Source organism: Sesamum indicum, linkage group LG4, assembly GCF_026168435.1.
Source record: "Sesamum indicum cultivar Baizhima isolate 11 linkage group LG4, ASM2616843v1, whole genome shotgun sequence".
NCBI classification, from domain to species: domain Eukaryota; kingdom Viridiplantae; phylum Streptophyta; class Magnoliopsida; order Lamiales; family Pedaliaceae; genus Sesamum; species Sesamum indicum.
The window spans coordinates 18,318,267-18,339,806 of record NC_142660.1 but is presented as its reverse complement, the minus strand read 5'-3'; the positions used below and the strand labels follow the sequence as shown (position 1 = coordinate 18,339,806).

The window sequence follows — 21,540 nt, the reverse complement described above, 5'->3', positions numbered from 1 at the left end:
ATTTTTTAAAATATTTTTAAAATAAAAGTATTTAAAAATTGAAATAAAAACAAAAAATAAGAAAAAAATTAATTATATTTAATTAGAGTATATGAAGTTCAAATAAGAAATAAAGTTTAATTGCTTGTAGCAATTAAATATTATGGACTTAGATTAATTCATAGAATGAATACCTCAAATTGGAAGGTCCAATTGTTTGGATTTTATTGTGAATGAGGTCTACTTTAATTAGTCGAATTGAGTAGGGGTGATTTAAAAAAAAAAATTAAAATTGCTTAAAATGCTCAACCATATTGAATCTAATTATTTTTTATAATTTATTTTTTAAATTACAATTCTAAATTAAAATAAAATTGCGCTGCACTATTGATTTAGTTATACTTTAAAATTTTAAAAAAATAGTCAAAAATTGAAACAAATTGCTAAATATATAATTAGTTTTTTAAATTATATATAATGATAAAATAATTTATTTTTAGAAGAATTTCATATTCTAATTATATAGGGATAATTACATCCACTCTTCTGAAGTTTGGTGTAATTACATATAAACCTCCTGTGGTTTGAAAAATTACATATAATACCTTGAGATTTGCTTTCGTCTAACAAATAGATCCCCCATTTGTCTTCACTGAATTTATTGATATAGCAAAAAGAGAAAAACACTTAATAAAAATCAATATTTATCTTCGATTGATTTATTATTAACTAATTAAAGGTCAAATAGATCTTTTGTGACTAAATTACTCTTATAATGATGAAGTTATACCCCTATATACATTAATGAATGAAGACGTATAAGGGTAATTCGGTCATAAGAAGATTTAGCTGACCTACAATAAATAAAAAATAAGTTAATCCAACGTAAATATGCTTTTTTATCATTCTTTTCATTAATACATTAAATTCGATGAATGTTGGCCAACATATAATTTATTAGATAGAAGCAAATCTTAAACATACCATATATAATTTTTCAAATTACATAGAGTCTATATGTGATTACACCAAACCTCATAAGAAAAGAGTATAATCATCCCAATTGTATAAACCCAAAATTTATATATTATAAAAAATCCACATTACAAAGCCCATTTTTATAATATTTAAATTTGAACTTTATACAAAAAAATTTCTCATTTACATCAACACATTTATAATATATTAGGGATTGAAGCGTACTTAATATGTGTGTATAATTTAAATTTTTTATTAAATTAAATTAATAAAATAAAAAAAACAAATAAATAATTGATAAAATTTTATAAAATAAAATATTTTTAAACGTAATTTTCCCTCAAACAATTTGATTTTAATAATTTCTTTTTTTTTTTGTTTCTCACTCGTTTTACAAATATTTTAGTTTATTAGTTCATTATAAATTAATTATTAGTAAAAAAGATAAAAAATTCTCTTGCAAAACCCAAAATCGCCTATTCTAACTCTCTAAAATCTCTAGCTAGGGTTTTTCCCTCTCTCCTCTCTCTGCCTTCCACTTCCACCATCTCTCCTTTCAAATTTCAGGTTTGTCCCGATTGATTTCTCTCTGTTATAGCTTCTTTGTTGTGTTTATGCGCTGTTTGCAGGTGGTATACTTGGAAAGCAGCTGATTTGTTTCCATTGTGTGGCTGCTTAGTGTTTTCCTTCGTGCTTGTGTTGTCATCTCGATGAGGTTCTTGTCTTGTATGAGTAGATTTTATCCCTAGGGATTATGGGAGGAAAGTTTTGTGTGGCAGCATTGGAAGTTAATTTAATTGGAATTGTTAATGTTTTGGATGTCCTTGTTTGTATTTTGATGTCGTATAAAGTTTGAAATGAAGCTGTTCTGAGATAATGGTTCGTGGTTGATTACTTCTGAGTGTTGAAGATGGATAAAGGTAATGGGTTTGCGTTGAACTGAAAACAATAATAATAATGTCGAGCTGTGTGCTTCTGTTATATGCTTCATTTTTATATCAATTTCATAATTCACCAATTTTTTATAGTAATAAATAGCATTGTATTGTTGAAGATGCTGCCACTTGCTAAGTTGTATGGGTGGACCTTTATGTCGTACGAGTTTTATGAATTGTTATCCATGCACAAGCTGGAGAGTGCCGGACTATGCTGATTATATGCTAATGCTAAGCAACTCAGACATGTTCCCTCGATATACTTTGCTTAACTTTATAGCGCACTCGTGTGTGCATTATTTTTTCAGTAGTTATAATATATATACATATATTCCAATATTTTGAACCTGGTATTGAAAATGTGTCATGCATTTTATTTGGATTTATGATAAGAAATGAAGAATATGTCTGACTGAAAAAAGAAAAGGATTGGATCAATAGAGATCAAGAAAGTATGAGGAAAGAGAGGGGAGAAAAGTTGAGTAACAGAACTTCCATGTAAATAGAAAGATATGGGAGAGAAAAAGGAGAACATGTGACAGAAGAGAGGAAACAGGAGAGCGAGTGGAACGGGAGATGAAAAGGTAAAAAACCACCCAAGACAGATCATCTTTTTAACTGGTTACCGTTATCGAGTGATATACCATGTCTTAATATCTTTTCTATTATTTTGTAGTACAGATAGTCTTGACTTATTTCCTTTTGTAGTCCTAAACACTGTTACAAGTAATCAATTTTTAGCTAAACTCTGAGCAACTCATACGCGCTTGCTTGGCATACATTGCTTAAAATTTTCAGTAAGTCAGCTTTAATCTTACTTCCACATCTTGTTAACATGAGAAATATGCTCCTGACAGAGATTTTGTCTTTTGCAGAATGGATTTACAAATCAAGCATGCAGTAGTAGTGAAGGTTATTGGCATAACATGCTCTCGTGGCCAAGTCACTCAGGTCAGCGCCAAATTTGCTTATAACCAGTGTTGTTTCATTATGAGAAATGTCAAGGGACCTGTTAGTAGATTGTTCATAGTATTATACTGTTTGCTAAACCATATTTTCCTTGCGCTATCATCAAATTTTTTGAAATGATAATTAGAGGATGATAACATGAGGTACATAAATAGAAGGCTTTCTATTTTATTTTTTGTTGGATTTGGTTGAGAAATCCATATCCGATCAAAGATTTTTTAGTATGCATTTACTCCATATTTTTAATTGTGTGCCAAGGACCTTCAGTCTCTACTAGTATTCAAATTGAAAAAGATTGCAGGAGAACTTTTAGTTTGCTATGAGAGAGAGTGGCAAAAATAGTGGTTCATTTTATTGGAGGAGATAGATGTATAGGATTGTTCTCTTTAAGATTTTCAGTTGGATACATCTTCGTTCGTTCTGAGTTTATCTATTACACTCTCCTGGTTGTAGATCTGCAGCTTTATGAATATAATTTTTTTTTAGCGAAGAGCTTTATGTCCCCCATGGACTTGTTATATTTTATGTTCATCTTAGTAATCCTTTTTTATCTCTTAGCTGCAGAATTGGGCACTAAAAAGGTGTCCCAGGATCTGTGTAAAGTGTTCATTTCCAAATGCTGAGAAATCCAAATCTCAGAGACTAAGGACATCATGTGCTCTTGCAACTAAGTCGGAAAGGAAGATTCATTCACTAATGAGTCATGCCGATGCACCTCACTCTTTTTCTGCATTTAGAACCTGGACACCTTTTGGATGTGAGCTTTACAACACCAGAATGCCCATGAACTTCTCCAATTATGGGTTAATTGGTGGACTGTGTTCAACTTACTATGGTAGTATTACCAGATCATTTTCCCAGATCCCAAGAGCTGGTACCCGAAATCATATTGTTTGGACGGAAGGTGAGGGCAATGAGAGGAACTATTCTTTTAATAAGCGGCGAAAGTGGCCAAAGGCATATGCTGCTCAAAATGAAATGGAGGAATTGGCCAACAGAAGTTCTGAAGGCAAGGCAGCTGGAGCAGGGGATGTCAATATGTCCTCTTTGAATGGAAAGAATCTTGAGGATAATGAGAATTCCTTAGTCAGCAGAAGTACACAAACCAAAGAAGGCAAAAAGAAAGTGAAGCAGCAATCTGGAAGCAAGAAAAAACAGAATCAATCATCCAGTTCTATAGCACCTAGTGAGGCATTAGACATGCCAAATAGCTCTGGAAAACTTTCTCTAGCAAAGGAGAGCAAGAATAACAGAAGTAAAAAATCTCCTGCATCGTCAGAGGTTAGAAGTCTTTCTCCTAGTCTAATTGGATTTTTCTATATGGATCAGTATTTTGATTAACTCTGCATATGTTCAGATTAATTCAAATTCAAGTACTCTAACAGAAGTCGTTGATAGCAATATTTCAACAAAGAATGTCCAAAAGAAGACGACAAGGAGCTCAACTAAAAAGGGAAAATCTAATACAAAAGCCTGTTCTCCTCTGAAATCTAATGAGGAAGATACACTACAATCGGATGGCAAGGTATCACCAGAGCAAAATTTGCAATTGGTCAATAAAACCAAGTCTCAAGGTCAGAAGTCTTGGCGTCAGTTTTACCCGCCTACATCTAAATCTGTCGTGGTGGTGGAGTCCGTCACAAAGGCAAAAGTCATTCAAGGATACCTTGGTGAAATGTTTGAGGTCCTACCCAGTTATGGCCATGTCAGAGATTTAGCTGCAAGATCAGGATCGGTGAGACCTGATGATGACTTCAGTATGGTGTGGGAAGTCCCATCTGCTGCGTGGTCTCATCTTAAGAGTATTAAGGTTGCATTGAGTGGGTATGGTAGCTTCTGTCCAATTCAGTTATTGTTGTATTGCTAAACTATTATCCCACTTTCTGCTGCATCAGTTTTTTGCTTTCTTGCTACATGGTTTTGAATCCTGTTCTCCTACTGAATTTCAGTTTTAGAATTTCCACTGTATGCAGTTTACTTTTCTTTTTTATGTTTTGAATTTGTTTTAAATTGGCTTGTATATTTTCTCATCCCTTCTCCCTTGTTCCAGCGCAGAAAATCTTATTCTTGCCTCAGACCCTGATCGCGAAGGAGAGGCTATTGCTTGGCACATCATTGAGATGTTGAAGCAACAGGATGCTTTGCGTGAAGATGTCACTGTTGCAAGAGTCGTTTTTAATGAGATAACTGAATCCTCTATTAAAAGTGCCCTCCAAGCTCCACGAGAGATTGATGCAGATTTGGTGCATGCTTATCTTGCACGGCGTGCTCTTGATTACTTAATTGGATTCAATGTTTCTCCTTTACTATGGAGGAAATTACCTGGTTGCCAGTCTGCTGGACGTGTCCAGTCTGCTGCATTAGCTCTTATATGTGATAGGGAAAAGGAAATTGATGAATTCAAAGCGCAGGAGTATTGGACAATTGATGTTCTGTTCCAGAAGAAAGATCAGAATTCAGCCAATAACATTTCTCTCTCGTCGCATTTGACCCATTTTGATTCCAAAAGACTGCATCAGTTGTCAATTAGCTCTAATGTGGAGGCAAAAGATATTGAAGAAAAGATCAATCTGTCCAAGTTTCAAGTCATTAGCTCTAAAACTAGCAAATCTCGGAGAAATCCTCCCACGCCTTATATAACATCAACACTTCAGCAAGATGCTGCAAATAAATTGAACTTTGCCGCATCATATACAATGAAAGTTGCACAGAAGCTATATGAGGGAGTCCAATTATCGGATGGCAAGGCTACAGGACTGATAACTTATATGAGAACTGATGGATTACACTTATCAGATGAAGCAGCAAAGGATATCCAATCCTTCGTCATGGAAAAGTATGGACTGAATTTTGCAGCAAAGAGCACACGCAAGTATTTTAAAAAGGTGAAAAATGCTCAGGAGGCCCATGAAGCTATCAGACCCACTGATATACGCAGACTACCATCGATGCTTGTTGGGGTGCTCGATGAAGACTCCTTGAAGTTATATACTCTTATATGGTCTCGTACAATGGCATGTCAAATGGAACCTGCCATCATTGAGCAGATACAATGTGATATTGGTAATGCTAATCAGTCCATTATGTTCCGCTCGACGTGCTCGAAGGTGGACTTTCTAGGTTTCCAGGCTGTTTATGAGGATGCTGAAACCTTCAGAATCAGAAGTAATGAGGATGACGAGCATCAGCGAAGGGAAGTATTTGAGATTTTGAGCAATTTGAAAGGTGGCGATCCATTATTCTTGACTAAAGTTGAACCTGGTCAACACTATACACAGCCTCCACCTCGCTACTCTGAGGGGTCGTTAGTAAAAAATCTGGAGGAACTTGGCATAGGAAGACCTTCTACGTACGCAACCACTATTAAGGTGCTGAAAGATAGAAATTACATAACAACACAAAACAGAACACTATATCCAGAATTTCGTGGTCGCATGGTGTCAGCATTTCTCTCTAGTTATTTCAATGAGGTGACAGACTATAGTTTCACTGCTGATATGGAGACTGAACTCGATAATGTTTCTGCTGGCATTACTGAATGGAAAGGCCTTCTAAAAGATTACTGGACTAGATTTAGTAAGTATTGTGAGTGTGCTAGCAAGCTCCACATACATCAGGTGGAGAAGATGTTGGAGAAAACATTTGGTGGTTTTATATTTTCTTCTCTTCCTGATGGAAATAGAACTTGCCCCAGTTGTCTGGCGGGAAAATTGGTCTTCAAAGTTAGCAGGTTTGGTGCAGGATACTTTATTGGATGTGATCAACACCCAAAGTGCAAGTGAGTGGAAGCTCGGGATCAATTGAAGTTCATTTCTATTACATCCATAGATTTCAGTTTATATTTATTTTTCCTTTTGGTGGCTGTAACATTCCAATGAATCTGCAGGTATATTGCTAGAACTCTTTACGGTGAAGATGATGAAGAAGTCGATCCTGAACACCAAAAGAACAATGTGCAGGAGCCAAAGTTGCTTGGTCTAAATCCAGGGTCAAATGAAAAGGTTTTAATCTGGCCATACATTTTGTTGATTGTCTGTTACTAATAGTTCCCTGCATTGGTGATTGTGGGTTTTATTTTTGCATTAATTGACTTTGCTTGGTTGTCAACCTCGTAGGTTCTTTTAAAGAGCGGCCCATATGGATACTATGTGCAGCTTGGTGAAGACAGAAAGGGGCACTTACCTAAGAGAGCCTCAGTTTCTCAAGTATGTATTTAGTAACTGAAGTTCAAAAACCCCTCTTTCTCTCAATTTTCATCTGTGTATAGAATATTTCAATCCATTTAGAGCTGAAGCAAAACAATATCACTATGTTGGTTACAAAATTTCCCTGGTTAAAGTGACTTAGCAACTGAAGAAGCTTTGCAATTTCTCTGGTCACTTGTCAATTCGTTCGTATTTTCTCATGCTAGATAAAGAATGTAGACTCAATCACATTGGAACAAGCCCTTGACTTACTGCAGTATCCAGTGACCTTGGTATGTTCTCGATACAATGTATCCTTTTTCTTTCTTTACTCTACATATCATCAGGCTGATCACAGATGGGCTCTGATTTCAGGGAAACCACCCAGATGATGGCCAACCAGTGATTTTAAAGCTTGCGAAGGTCGGATTTTCCGTTAGACACAGGCGCACAATCGCATCTGTACCCAAGGTAAACTCGGTTAACATATTGTTACTTGTATTCTTGGTATTGTTTCTGAACAATACAGCTTAGCTCTTACACGACTCAACTACCTGATTCTTTACGTGTAACGTTTGGCCTATCGACTTGAGAATATTGATCTTCTTCACAGAATATGAAACCTAACGAGGTCACCTTAGAGAAAGCTTTGCAACTACTACAGAGTAAAGATGTGAGGAGGTGTGGTCGACCGAAGCGCAAAGTTGTGGTTGAAGAGGCTGTTAAGGCTATGTAAGCATGCCTGTGATATGAATCCAAGCTATTGTTGTTTCTATTATAGAAATATTTTTAAAAAAATTATAGAAAGTCATTTACACCCTTTAACTTATGTCTATGTCTTCCCTTTTTTTCTTTTTTTCCCAATAATTGTTTGCTCCTTTTCCTTATTTATATTCCATGAGAGAGGCTGTTTTCAATTGATAGATAAAGATTTTTGTCAACAATTCTTTCATCTGTACCAGGCAATTTGCAGTTGATTCTGAAGTTTTGTTGTTGTACCTATTTTTCTAATCATAATAATATTATTTAGGGTAAATTACAACGAATTCTTCTAAAATTTGATAGGATTGCAAAGACTATTCATTGTTTGAAATATTATAAATATTTCAGATGTCTAATTGAAGAAATTATGTAATTTTTGGATGGAGGCAAAGAGTTGTCAATTTTTTGGTTTTATTGTACTTTTTTTAAAAAATAAAATAAAAAAAAACTGTAAGAAACTGCACGAGGTGGCGGGAATAATTTGAATAATTACCCACTGAGTTTATAAAAGATTTCAGAAAATCTTAAAAATAAGTGAAATCATAAATTATAGTTGATAAGGGTATTTTGATTCGTTCACCATAAAAATTCAATAGAGATGTAATGAAGATTAACAAATTGAATTAATTGTTATGATTGTTAAATTATGAGATTATTGATATTTTTTAAATAATAATAAAATATTTATAATTATAACAAATTTTATAAAAGCCTGTAATGTTCCCTACTATGTATTGAGAAAACACGAATCCGTGCAAGGTCCAATTAGATTCGCCATCAAACACGCACATCAGGCGTAAGTTGATGTAATTGTTTGAGATATTAAATATTAAATACTTTTTTAATAATTTAAATTTGTATGAGTTTATTATTTTAGTATAACACATTACGTGAAATGAGGTTCTCAATTTAAATGTAGAATAAATTACAACGTTATCTCATGAGGTTTGACATAATTACGAATACTCCCTCGTTGTTTGAAAAATTACAAATATCCTCCTCATGTTTAATAAAATTATGTAATCCTTGGATAAATGATGAAATTGTCAACTTTGCTCTTATTATATATATATATATATTTTAAATTTTAAACTTATCGAATGGGATGGATGAAAATATTTTAAAAATTATGAAAAAATTATCATCTTAGTCCATAAAAATAATATTTTTTTAAAAATAAATAAAATTATAATTTTTAATTCATAAAGACATTTTGATCAGTTTACCATAAAAAATGGATGGAAACCTAATGAATTGGATTAATTGTTAGAGCGAGCCTCCCTCCTCATGAGAGAGTTCTTTCGAAGCCCCTTTCTAACACCTTCTTCTTTCGTTGGTAATGGTTTCAGGTTTTGAATGGATAACCCAATTGGGTGAATTCTCGAAACCCCTTTCTAACACCTTCTTCTTTCGTTGGTAATGGTTTTAGGTTTTGAATAGATGTCCCAATTGGGTGAATTCTTAAACCGAGATGGATCCTTGCCTGACCAAATAAGATAAAAGCTTGGCAGCAAAAAGGCTTTTCCAAGAAGCAACTTCCTTATTATGGGGCTCCCCTGTTGAATTTAATCACTCTCACACAGGGGTGGCGGGTGGATACAAAAAAAGACTAATCCAATCTTTTAATTCAACAAGAAGTACCATCAGTGTGATAGAATGCGATATCGAGTATAAGACGTAGGTAGGATAAGAAGGTATAGGATGGAACCGAATCGAGCGGCTCCATTTCACGTAATTATGGATTGGCATCTCCAACAAATCCCCTAGTAGCTAGATCCCAGAAAGAAGTCGCCATTTCTAACCATGTGTCATGTGGGTTTAGGCACATGAATATCTCCATGCAATTTCAAGAACCAAGTGTTACATGTGACACAACCTTGTGTGGAGTTGTTTTGAGGGTAGGTTTTGAAAGGTTTGAAAATAAATTCAATTGGGATTTTGAAGAGTTTGAAGTGCGTATTGAATGTGATGAGTGTTCTGAAAATTGTTGGAGATAAATGCTAATAATTTGGTATTATTTTTTGAGGAGATGGAAGTTACTGTAGATGTCAATAATATGTTGATACTGTGGATGAAAGCTTGTTTGCTATTGTTTTTTGAGGATGTAAAAGTTACTGTAGATGTCAAATCATGTCTTGACAGTGGTTGAAAAGTGTTCGAGATGCTTTCTTCGAAAAGGTGAGAGTTACTGCAAATGTCAAGTCATATCTTTACGGTGGTTGATAAGCGTTAGAGATGGATAAAAACATGTTCGATGTTGCTTTTTGAGAAGGTGAAAGTTACTGTAGATATCAAATAATTTCTTGATTATGGCCGAAAAGTATTGGAGATTGATAGAAGCATGTCTTGTATTGTTCTTTCAAAAGACAGAAGCTACCCTAAATGTTGTATTGTGTCTTGACAATGCTTAAAAAGTATTGAAGATGGACAAAAGTATAGTTGACATTATTTTTAAGGAGACGAAAGTTACTGTAAATATCAAATTATTTATTGATAGTGGTTGAAAAATATTGGAGATGGATAAAATTATATTTGATATTGTTCTTTGAGGAGACGAGAGTTACGGTATATGTCAAATTATATATTGATAATGGCGGAAAAGTGTTGGAGATGGATAAAAGCATTTCGATATCGTTCTTTAGGGAGACGAAATCTACAGTACATGTCAAATCGTTTCTTTATCCTGACTAATAAGTGTTAGAGATGGATAAAACATGTTTGATATTATTCTTCGAGGAGGTAAAGGTACTATATCAAATCATGTATTGATAGTAGCTGAAAAGTGTTGGAAATGAATAAAGCATGCTCAATCTTATTCTTTAAGGAGGCGAAAGTTATTGTAGATGTTAATGTGAGCGCTAATTTTGTCTTATCTGAAAATCAATACACAAGAAAATTATCACAAATAAAAATATATATTTTTGATAGGTAAAAGTGGGCACATCTCTATCTAATCCTCTGATTCTTCTTTTCAAGAATGTATTTGACAAATTCAAAAGTAAAATCTTCTTGTAGATCTTTCTTTGATTTGGTTTGAATTTCTATAACGTTAATTTGAGGGCTTATGCCAGTAATTTCGAATTAAACACTATAGTCTTGAATTTGAATTTGAGGATTTGAAAGTGAATTTGCCACTTGAATTTTCTTGAGAATATATTTCAATATTTATAACATTAATTCGAGGGCTTAGCGCATGTAATCCCGAATTAAATGCTATAACTTGTTGTGTACCTTCGACGAACGACTCGATCTCCACCTTGAGGGTTTGAATAGTTTTGAACTTGAGGAACTTCTTAGAGAGAATTATTTGTCCTCCTTCACTTGCTTGGGTTTCAGTTCCCTAACTTTGTGTGTTTTGAGTGAGTTTCAGAGACTCCTTTATATAGGTTTTAAAGAAGTGTTGCTGTGTTACACTTAACGCCTTTTGTATTATCTCTTTATAATTTAATTTAAAGAGATAAATACATCAACTATTTGACAAGATATGATTGGTTAATTTAATATTATTTTTCTAATATTTGCAATTTTTAAAAGAGATAAATATTAGAGATGGATAAAAATATGTTAGATATTATATTGTTCGAGGAGACGAAAGTTACTGGAGATATCAAATCATGTCTTGATCATGACTAGAAAGTCTTGGATATAGATATAAATATATATTATCTTTTGAGTAAAAGAAAGTTACTGAAGATGTCAAATCATGTCTTAATAATGGCTGAAAAGTGTTCGAAAAAGATAAAAGTACATTTGATAAGAGTAAGTTTCAGGTTGATTTTGTATATTTTTATAATTCAAAACCTCTCTTTCGTACTGTGTTTGGATTTATTTTTGATCTGATTAATAAATTAAAAAAAAAGATAAAACTAAAAAAGGGACAAATAATAGGCATGGATTCTTGGGGTTGGAGTAGTTATGCTGAATTTCTTGCAAAATGATTATAGGAAACACGTAGAATATTGTGGAGGGGGAGACAACATAGATGCATGGTTGGGGGGTGAGTGATGAATGTGTGATGGATTATGATGTACTAAACGGTGTGATTGTCTTTTTGTTGTTTCTTCTCTTATAAAAACATTATATGCTGTGCATATGTGAAAAATATCACATAACCCTCAAACAAAATATTTGCATTGCATGTGATGTTTTTTCGATAAAAATATGGTTGAAAAACGGTTATAAATGGAAAAGTATAATATTTGTAAAGTTGAGATGGTAAGTTGACAAAAAATAAATAAATTTAAATGCTGAAGTATAAAAATAATAATAGTTCGAATGACATAATGTAATTAACCCTTTTATTTAATTGGCTATGTTAATAATTTCTATTTATGTATATTTAAATTAATTTATTTGATCAATTAATTATTTTATTTTATTAGATAAATATGATAAAATAATTAAATTATGCACACAAATCCCTTTGACTTTATTTTATGAATTACTAATTGTTAAGGTACGTTGTTTTTCTGTATATTATATACTATATACATACACAATTATATTAATAAATATATATAAAAAAGATATAATTTGACAATCAACAGTAATTTTTATCTCCTATATCCCAATATCAAACATAAACCACTTGTTTTAAATTATTTTATATATATCAAAACACAAATATAAACATACCATCTATCTCAAACACATACTTATTTATCTCTATTTTTCTCTCTCTATCACCAAAATATCAAAACAAAACATCCAAATTACAAATCCAAACACAATGAAAACCATTTATCACTATATTTATTTTTATTTTTAAATTATTTTCGAAACAAGTTAAAACATACTCAATATTTACCATTATTCAAAATCACCTTATTTAGGTATTTTTAAATGTTTTAGCATACGTATACATATATATATATATATATATAAAGATATATTTTGACAATAATAGTAATTTTTGTCTTCCAAAACACAATATTAAACATATAATACTTATTTTAAATTATTTTTAAAAATAAATCCAAATATAATACTATGTTTATCACACATTTATTTATTATTTTTCTCGTATAATATTTGTTTTTCTCTTTTCCCTCCTCCTATGCTCTCTCTCTATCTCTCTCTCAGTCTCTCTCGATTTTTTAACAATTGTTCTCTTCTTTCTCTCTCTACCGCCATTGATTGATAAGCACACGCAACACACAAACACGCACTCTGATGAGTGTGTATCCAATTGTGTGTATATGTTATGACTTGAAGAGTTAGGTTTCCTATTGCCTTTTGTATCCTCACACTGTAATCGAAGAGAGCGGCGGCTTCAGAGGTACGTTTCGTTTTCTCAGTTCATCGCGAATTCGTTCTATATATATTATTTATGATATTGATCCTTGTTTTGTACCTTGCTTTTTCTGGGTATCTGTTTCTTTTGATTTGTAGTCGGCCCGGTTGTTTCCTTGTTTCAGTTGTATTATTTCAGAAGATGAGATTTTTATAGTTTCTTCAAAATTAATTGGGCGGTAGATATTATGTATGTGGGCTGTGGTTGCGACGGATGGAGAAGGTGCTGTTTTGTGGGAAATTTCGGTCTCCAGCTCGAGTTGTTGGGCCTACGGTTTGGTTTGATTTCAGGGTGTAGAAATTGGAGTTTGTGGGACTGACACGACATGTATTGCAAAAACTCTGGGGATGATGGCGTTCCTGTGTTTTTGGATAATCTTTTGAGTTTTGGGATTGGTTGTTGTGGTTGCTGGGTGTGGTGGTGGAAGGGGTAGGTTTTAAGGGGTCCGTGAGGAATGGCTGGTGTTCAGGAACAACTGCAGCAGAAACCTGAGAGCACGGCCAGTGATGCTTGCTCTGAATTTGAGAGGGGTTTGGAGGAGTTGATGTGTGGGCACTATGATGAATGCATGTCCTTTGCTTCCTGCAGTTCACCCCGAACGACTACCACCGAGGATGAGGGGGAACAGCTTGTCAGAAGGAGGAGGAGGTTGGATCTTGATAGTGATGATGTGGCAGAATCTTCAGCTGCCAGGAGGAGGCACTCCAGGATTTTGGGCAGGTGGGCTGCCCGTCAGGCGCAAGAGATGATCACTACGATTGAGAGGAGGAATTGTGAGTCGGAGTTGATGGCACTTGCAGGCTTGCACACTGTATCCACGCGTGATTCATCGTTCTTGAGGGCATCACAGTCCCCAACCTCCAGGCATCAGGGGAATGTGGAGAGACTCAGCACCCGTGCCTCATCTATTTTGCAGATGTGGCGGGAGTTGGAGGAGGAACATGCACTAAGTCGTGCTCGGGAGAGATTAAGGCAGCAGCGAAGTGTGGATTCTAATACAAATGAATCCATAAATATGTCAGAAAACAGAGGGACTGAGAATCACAGTAGCCTGGGAGATTCTAGTGAGAGCGAGAATGATTATGGAACTTGGTCCCATGAACACTTGGGCCCACACGATGGGAGTAGGGGTCTTGAAAATTCCAGTCGCGAGCAATCTCCTGATCTTGGAGAAGTTGAGAGGGAGAGGGTGAGACAAATTGTTCGTGGATGGATGGAGACTGGTATTAGTGACACTTCTAATATTAGACTGAGGAATGACCGCACAAGAGCTGAATGGCTGGGGGAAACTGAGCGTGAGAGAGTGAGGATCGTGAGACAGTGGATGCAAATGACAAGTCAGCAAAGAGGTTCTCGCAGTGGACGCAGGGAAGAACAAGATAATAGAGCTGGCTCTCAAGTTGATCATTTTCGTGAAGGGTTTGTCGACAATCATGAGGAAGGTCAGCCTGAGCATATTCGGAGGGACATGTTGAGGTTGCGTGGAAGACAGGTTCTCCTTGATTTGCTTGTAAGAAATGAAAGGGAAAGGCAACGGGAACTTCAGGGTTTGTCGGAATATCGTGCTGTTTCTGATTTTGCACACCGCAATCGTATCCAGGTAACTGTACGAATATCTTGCGTCTTGTTTTGTTGGAATATCTTATCTCAAACAATAAAGAGTCTGGAATTTTGCTTCATCTTTTATCATATTTGTACAGGGTTTAACATCTTGTTTTAAACTCTAAGTCTTTAACCTATGGGTTCAAGTTGGAAGTTTACAGCTTCCAAGATAATAAAGTCTGCAGTTTAGGATGTATTAGCCTAAGTGATCACTAGGATAAAGGTGCTTCCTGTAGCTTTGTTAACATAAAGCTATATTGGACTGCTCCCAATATTAGGTCAGAAAGGCATCAACATGTTTTGTTTGTATTAGTTGCAGCAGAGTTTTTAAAATTTTATGGTTATCTGATATCAATCAGTTCTTGCTTCCTGGTTTCAAGTAAATTGTATTTCAGCATAGGTTAAAACTCACCTATACAGAGCTCTTTCTTTATGAAACATTTACCTCTAGAGTTCTGAGTTATCACATCACTCCTCGTTTGTCAATTCTAATGATTTAGTTCTAGGTTCCGAGGTCGGTGATATTACTTAATTTTCATTGATCTAGTTTATCGCAAAACTGATAATAACCATCTTTTCTAATGGTTACTGAAATAAAATTTTTCTGGTGATATTTCTTTGGGCAAGGCATCTGTTGCCAGTTCTGTCATTTTTAAATTACTACGTTATCTAGATGTAAATCTAACGAATTGTAATTAGTTAATCCTAGTAGAACTTAATTCATTTTTTGGCATGACAAGATGTGGCATGCAGAAGGTAATTTGTGTTCGTATTGATCTTTCCAGTCGCTGCTTAGAGGCAGATTTTTAAGAAATGAAAGGCCTGTTGAGGAAGAGAGACCACCTTCAGTGGCAGCTAGTGAATTAAATCAGTTAAGAGAGTGGCACACTGTCTCTGGTCTGAGGTATGCCTATTACCAACATGCTAGGAACTCATTTTTAGTTGAAACTTTTTTTGTAGATTTTGTTACCTTTCCCTTACTTCCCTTTGTATTTAATAAAATATCGTGTTGATGAGTGATGTTCAACACGCAACTCTGTAACATTATTTGATGAGAATAATCAAATATACTTGTTTAGATAACAGTTAATTGAATGAGATAAGTCAATGAACCGAGAAAACAAGTAGTACTTTTGCGATTGCAACCCTAATAGAATGCAGCTTAATCATGTAGTGGCATAGCTAAAGTTTTGTGTAAAGTTGAAAAGTTACCTATGCGTGGGTAAGATGTGGTCGCAAATGTTTCTTTGCTTCAATGAACTCAAGGTTATTAATGCTAGGAATTTTATGAAGCCATTTGTGGAAATGTTTTGCTTGGTTTTGAGCCCTAACTGGCCAACGTTAATTGACCATGCGACATACAGGACAACTCAGAAAATACGGGTCCGAGTTAAGGGGCTCAGAGGAGGTTCTCACGTCTGGCAATAAACCTTCTTTAGTAATCACCACCAATTATTTCCAAGACTACTTTAAACTGTGTGATAGTGAAGAAACTCATTGAAGCTGCAAATGTAACTTTGTCTACATTAATTCCTTTTTGTTTCTCGACAATGGTCCAGATAAATAGTAGGACAAGCACATAGTGTTGTAAAATGCTTGAGTTTTTACAGTTGTCCTAATTTGAGCTCCTTATCCTCTTCTACTTAGCAATTTTTACAATGGTTATTTGTAAACTATATATATATATATTAAAAAATTGTGCTATGTTGCTTATGCACTGCAATTTACTTCCCTTCAGGGAAGGTTTCCGCTCCAGATTAGAAACCATTGTGCGTGGCCAACATAGTGGTCATCCTGAAACCTCATTGGACAATAGCAATAGTGGTTCTAGAAGCGACCAGAGTAATACAACTGCTTCACAGGGAGTTCAACATGAGAATGAGGAAATTGGTGATCATCAATCACTATTTCATGGCGGAAATTTGGATGGAAGCAGGGGTATTCAAAATCAATTTGTTTCTCCTGACCTAGGAAGTGATTGGCAGGGGCAAGTGACTGAAGTTGAGAGGGCAAATCTGGAACAGTCTGCACGTAGTGAATCTAATGAATGGACCAATAGCACGGGTGAAGACACAGATCGGAATTGGCAGGAAAATGCAGTATCTGTAAGGCCCTCGGAAGAATTTGCCGCCGAAAATCAAGAGCAGCATGAGTTACGAGATGCTCAGGAGGCTTGGGGTGATCTTGGCTCACGAGAAGCTATGGGAAATTGGTCAGAGGAGCCTTCAGACCCTCCAAGAGTGATGCGATCTATCCCATCGAGAAGAGTTGCCAGGTTCCACCCACCTGATGATGATAACGTGTACAGCATAGAACTCAGAGAATTACTAAGCAGGTAATTGTCTCATTCTGTTGTATGGGCAGTGTTGTTGTGTTTTCCTTCTTATCAACTAATATACATGTATATAATGTCTTCTAGGAGGAGTGTCTCGAATCTTCTACGAAGTGGTTTTCGTGAAAGTTTAGATCAGTTGATTCAATCATATGTAGAAAGGCAAGGCCGGGCTCCTATTGATTGGGATCTGCACAGGAACTTGCCTCTTCCACCATCACATGAGAGGGATACGGACCAACAGAATGATGAGCCTAATGAGGAGCGGCATGATGCTATTGGTAGACCTTCACTGATATTACCATCTCCTCCAGTGCCACCGGTGCAGCCCCTTTGGCATCAGGATTTACATCACTCTGGTTGGTCTCGTCAAAGTGTTCATCGTTCTGAACTCGTGAGTTGATTCTCTTTCTCTCGAATTTTGCCACATTGTTTTGACCATAACTTGCTATGTTGATTATGTGTTCTTGATAGCTATCATACTTTTTATTGTTTGCCATGATCTTTTCCTCTTGTTTGATCTTTAGATTTTCTATTTTATTTTTGGGTAAAATGCAAGACAACCCCATGTGTTTTCGCGAAAAAGCAAAAAACCCCCTTGATGGAAATAGGCTAAACACTCCCTCGTGTTTTCTAAAATGTTGCACGCTCACCCCTGTCCGTTAACTGACCCTAAGACTGCTAACTTTTTTGAGTGATTGACTAATATGCCCTTACTTCTCATAACCATTTGATCTATGCTAGAGGAACAACAACCATCGGATATGGTCAACTATTTACAACCATTAGATTTTAAATTTTAATAACCAACGGTCCAGATTTTAAGCTGTTTAGATATATAGAATAAATTATGATGAATAATACAACCATTGGATCATAAATTCCTTAAGCACAAAGGTCCATATTAGACTATTATGAATTTATATTTTTATACTATATAAATTTATAAAAGTAAATAATATATATTTATATATAATATAAAAATAGTATAAAATATATAATATATTCTTATATAATAGTAAATGTGTAATGTAATATATATATATATATATAGATATTCGTGATGGCAGTCGCATCTATATGGCGGTGACGCCGTCGCGCAGTGGCCCTCTGTTGCCCAGAGAAGTAGAAGGGGGGACGGCCTGTCGGCCCCTAATTTGGGCGACAGTGATGCTGCCCACGAATCTGGGTGACAGCGGTTTGGGCAATAGAGTGGAGGAGACGGGTATTTTAAAAAATAATATATTATTTTTAATAATTTTAAAACTAATAAACATTATTCAAATTTTTATTTAAAATTCAAATATTATTTATTGTTTATATAAAATATATAACTTTTGTAACTTTTATTTAAAAATAAATTTATTTATTAAATATAGTGTATCAAAATATTTTAAACTAAATATAATTCTAAATTAATAATATATGATTGTTATAGATAAATAATATTAAAACGTATTTTAATTTTAAGAAATTATAATAAATGTTTAAATATTATAGTTTATTTTTATTTATTTATAGTCAAATTGCAATTGTTGATGTTAAATGGCATTTGTGTTATTTATATTAGAAACAAGGGGCAATTTGGATATTTTTGCAGATCATAAGTGGCTGGAAAACACACAAAAGTTTTCACATTCGCAGGTGCACCTGTGAAGCCCAGTCTCTGTTAAAAATTGATGGAATGGGTTTCTTTTGCTGAATTATATATATGACAAGGGAGTGTTTAGCCTATCTTTTTAACACATGGTCTTTTTTGCAACTTCGCGAAAACGCAAGGGGTATTTTTGCATTTTACCCTTTATTTTTAGCTCTGGAAGATTCTGACTGATGAGACTGGATTGATAATTAAAATCTGCTATCAGCAATTATTTAAATCAGACATTTCTTTCTCTTGTTAGCATTAGAATTTTTTTATTTTATTTTTAGCTCTTTAAGATGCTGAATCTTGGGTTTGCGTAATGGTTTCAAGAATTTGGAGCCAGCTACTATGTAAGTTGATGCATGCAATACAGATGTGTGCAAACACATACAGGGGGAGACATGTTTCAGGTTGTGGTTTGTGCAATTCCAGTCTGAATCTTAATGCTTGCATGCTAATTTAAGCAGGAGTGGGATATGATTAATGATCTGAGAGCAGACGTGGCAAAACTCCAGGAAGGAATGAATCACATGCAAAGGATGTTAGAAGCTTGCATGGACATGCAACTGGAGCTCCAACGTGCAGTACGACAAGAAGTCTCGGCTGCTCTTAATCGATCAACTGGTGTACAAGGTCTGTTTACAAACATCCTTCTGTTGGGAGAGAAGAAACATGCCACTCCTTGACTTTGGTTATTTTGCACTTCGACTACTTATTTCGTTAGTTGCCACCACTACTAATGTCTTGTAAGTTGCAATTTTAAACACATCTGCAATTAATGCAGGTGCAGAAACATCAGTGGATGGGTCTAAATGGGTACATGTCAAGAAAGGTACCTGCTGCGTGTGTTGCGATAACCATATCGATGCCCTATTGTACAGGTATGGTATCCAATTATAACTAATTTTTATTATCTAGAATGATAGATGCTATATAAGTGGTAGAAGTGAATCGAGAATTTTTTGTGATCGTTGAGGAGATTAGGCTGTGATTGGAGGGATAACTCTTTTGGTGAAAATTAATTTTTCTAGGAAAGGTGAGAACAGGTAACCTTAGGGAAATCCAAAATGATTTGAGATACTTGTTAACATGTGTTGTTTCTTTAGGAAAAAGAAAATAATGATAAGTATCAATGGGACATCTTTTTTAGAGTTTAGGATAGGTGGGGGGAAGATGATTTTTCACACTTTTGGGAATTCTAGCCTCAGAGTACAGGGTAGGTCGGAAATGGAAGGGAAATAAGTTTTATGGAGAATTCTTGGGTATGCTTTACAAACTCATGTTTTAATGAAAAATTTGTTCGGAACATATTAGCTTGAGACGAGATGGCTGACAATCACAACCATAATGTTTCCTTTTCCTTGGTCTGCATCTTTGTCCTGATATCCATCCTTGCAGATGTGGGCACATGTGCACGTGCTCTAAATGTGCAAATGAGTTAATTCGAGGAGGAGGAAACTGTCCATTGTGTCGGGCGCCTATCATTGAGGTGGTTAGAGCCTACTCCATGCTGTAAAAAAGAGAGGCGGAGGAACCAGAAAGGGGAACAGTTGGAAAGAAGCACCAGTAAGACGGACAATTGGTTTTTCTCAACACTGGAGCTCCCGCATCTTGCTCATAGAGCTCTCGTCTGCGGCTGTTTCGCTTATTACATGTCGAACGCATTTCCATGGACGTTTCTTCATCATCCGTGGAAAACTTTTCGTTGTATAATCGGAACAACAATAGGTACTAAATACGTTCTCATTCCTTGGTAAATAGTATATCAATTCTTTCATAGAGAGCGAGCAAAATTGCCCTTGCATTTAGTGAATAAAAAGTCTTTGGACACTGAAAACTGCTCTTTAAGATCTCCTCTATACTGGTTAAGAATATGTCTGTGCAAATGTAATATAATTTCTCCGACACGCAGAGTTTTGATTAGTTTGCATACTGTTGGAGCGAAATTTAGACCAACTTAAATTTGTTATTTTCACAAAATGATTGTTATAAAATCCGTTTCAATTTGTAACAATCAGACTCCAATTCTCCAAAATCTAAATATTAAGATAAGGGCTTTAGATTTCCTTGCAGATTTCTCTCAGTCTATGTATTTAGGGAGTTTTCTGGCAACAGTTTAATCAACTTCAAATTTACAAAAAGATTGTTTTTGGGGACTCCTGAAACTTTAGGAAAACCTTGAGGAGGGTAATATCTTCATTTCTTTTTAAAAAAAGAATTTACTTTTGTTATAATAATTTTTTAAGGTAGATTACAACGAGTTTTTTTCAATATTAAATATAATTACAAGTATTCCTCATTTGAAAAATTATCAATACCCCTTAATTTTAACGATCATTCAACAACCAACTAAATTTCGAGAGTTTCTGCTAGGTTTTTATCTATTTATTTGTAGTGAATTCATCAAAATATCCTTATGGACTATCAATTATAATTTCACTTATTTGTTAAATTTTTTTATAGACTAAGTAGACAATTCCTTTTGCGAATAGTTACACCATCTTTTCCTGAGATCAGGAGTAGTTTCACATGCCTCTTGTTTAAAAAATGATATCTAATACCCATGATGTTTGCTTTAATCTAATAAATAGATTCACCTGTTACTTAAAATTCACTGATTTTATTATATTAGCAAAAATATTGAACAAAAATTCATATTTGTTCTGATCGACTAATTATTTGTGCATGTCAAATAAATTTTTTCTCACAAAAATATCCTTATAAAGGTGAAAATATAACTCCTCAAATGCATTAACGTGTGAAAATGTATAAATGTAGTTCGATTGAAAGAAAGATTTGTTTAATCTGCATTAAGTCAATAATAAGTCAATTCGACGTAAATATGGATTTTCATTGAGTTCTCC

General features: G+C 34.6%; 2 protein-coding genes across 6 annotated transcripts; both read left to right on the top strand.

Annotated features, from left to right (window-relative positions):
- The first annotated feature begins 1,409 nt into the window (after nt 1-1,409).
- Nucleotides 1,410-8,029, top strand: LOC105174160 (DNA topoisomerase, type IA, core). 5 transcript variants are annotated; one of them, XM_020697874.2, is made up of 11 exons: nt 2,329-2,476; nt 2,574-2,689; nt 2,768-2,843; nt 3,420-4,142; nt 4,219-4,685; nt 4,912-6,639; nt 6,748-6,862; nt 6,977-7,066; nt 7,273-7,338; nt 7,421-7,516; nt 7,659-8,029. In XM_020697874.2, exons 3-11 carry the CDS (start codon nt 2,769-2,771, stop codon nt 7,779-7,781), a joined length of 3,483 nt encoding a protein of 1,160 aa, XP_020553533.1. In that variant the 5' UTR covers nt 2,329-2,476; nt 2,574-2,689; nt 2,768; the 3' UTR covers nt 7,782-8,029. The 5 variants fall into 5 exon arrangements, with proteins under 5 accessions (XP_011094466.1, XP_011094464.1, XP_020553533.1 ...); XM_020697876.2 differs by having other exon boundaries at nt 2,330-2,476; nt 3,426-4,142; XM_020697875.2 differs by having other exon boundaries at nt 2,332-2,476; nt 2,601-2,689.
- A 4,827-nt stretch (nt 8,030-12,856) lies between these two features.
- Nucleotides 12,857-20,453, top strand: LOC105174161 (uncharacterized). Its single transcript, XM_011096165.3, has 8 exons — nt 12,857-13,085; nt 13,199-14,700; nt 15,488-15,606; nt 16,441-17,037; nt 17,122-17,428; nt 19,144-19,309; nt 19,461-19,557; nt 20,075-20,453. The coding sequence occupies exons 2-8, from the start codon at nt 13,555-13,557 to the stop codon at nt 20,190-20,192; spliced, it is 2,550 nt and encodes an 849-aa protein (XP_011094467.1). The 5' UTR covers nt 12,857-13,085; nt 13,199-13,554; the 3' UTR covers nt 20,193-20,453.
- Nucleotides 20,454-21,540: the final 1,087 nt, after the last annotated feature.

Excerpts from the sequence above, each read along its gene's own strand:
- LOC105174161 (XM_011096165.3), top strand. The coding sequence starts at position 13,555 with ATGGCTGGTGTTCAGGAACAACTGCAGCAGAAACCTGAGAGCACGGCC. Across the intron at positions 15,607-16,440 it reads CACACTGTCTCTGGTCTGAG|GGAAGGTTTCCGCTCCAGAT; the intron begins GTATGCCTATTA and ends ACTTCCCTTCAG. Across the intron at positions 17,038-17,121 it reads CTCAGAGAATTACTAAGCAG|GAGGAGTGTCTCGAATCTTC; the intron begins GTAATTGTCTCA and ends AATGTCTTCTAG.
- LOC105174160 (XM_011096162.3), top strand. The coding sequence starts at position 2,769 with ATGGATTTACAAATCAAGCATGCAGTAGTAGTGAAGGTTATTGGCATA. Across the intron at positions 4,143-4,218 it reads AATCTCCTGCATCGTCAGAG|ATTAATTCAAATTCAAGTAC; the intron begins GTTAGAAGTCTT and ends GCATATGTTCAG. Across the intron at positions 7,067-7,272 it reads AGAGAGCCTCAGTTTCTCAA|ATAAAGAATGTAGACTCAAT; the intron begins GTATGTATTTAG and ends TTCTCATGCTAG.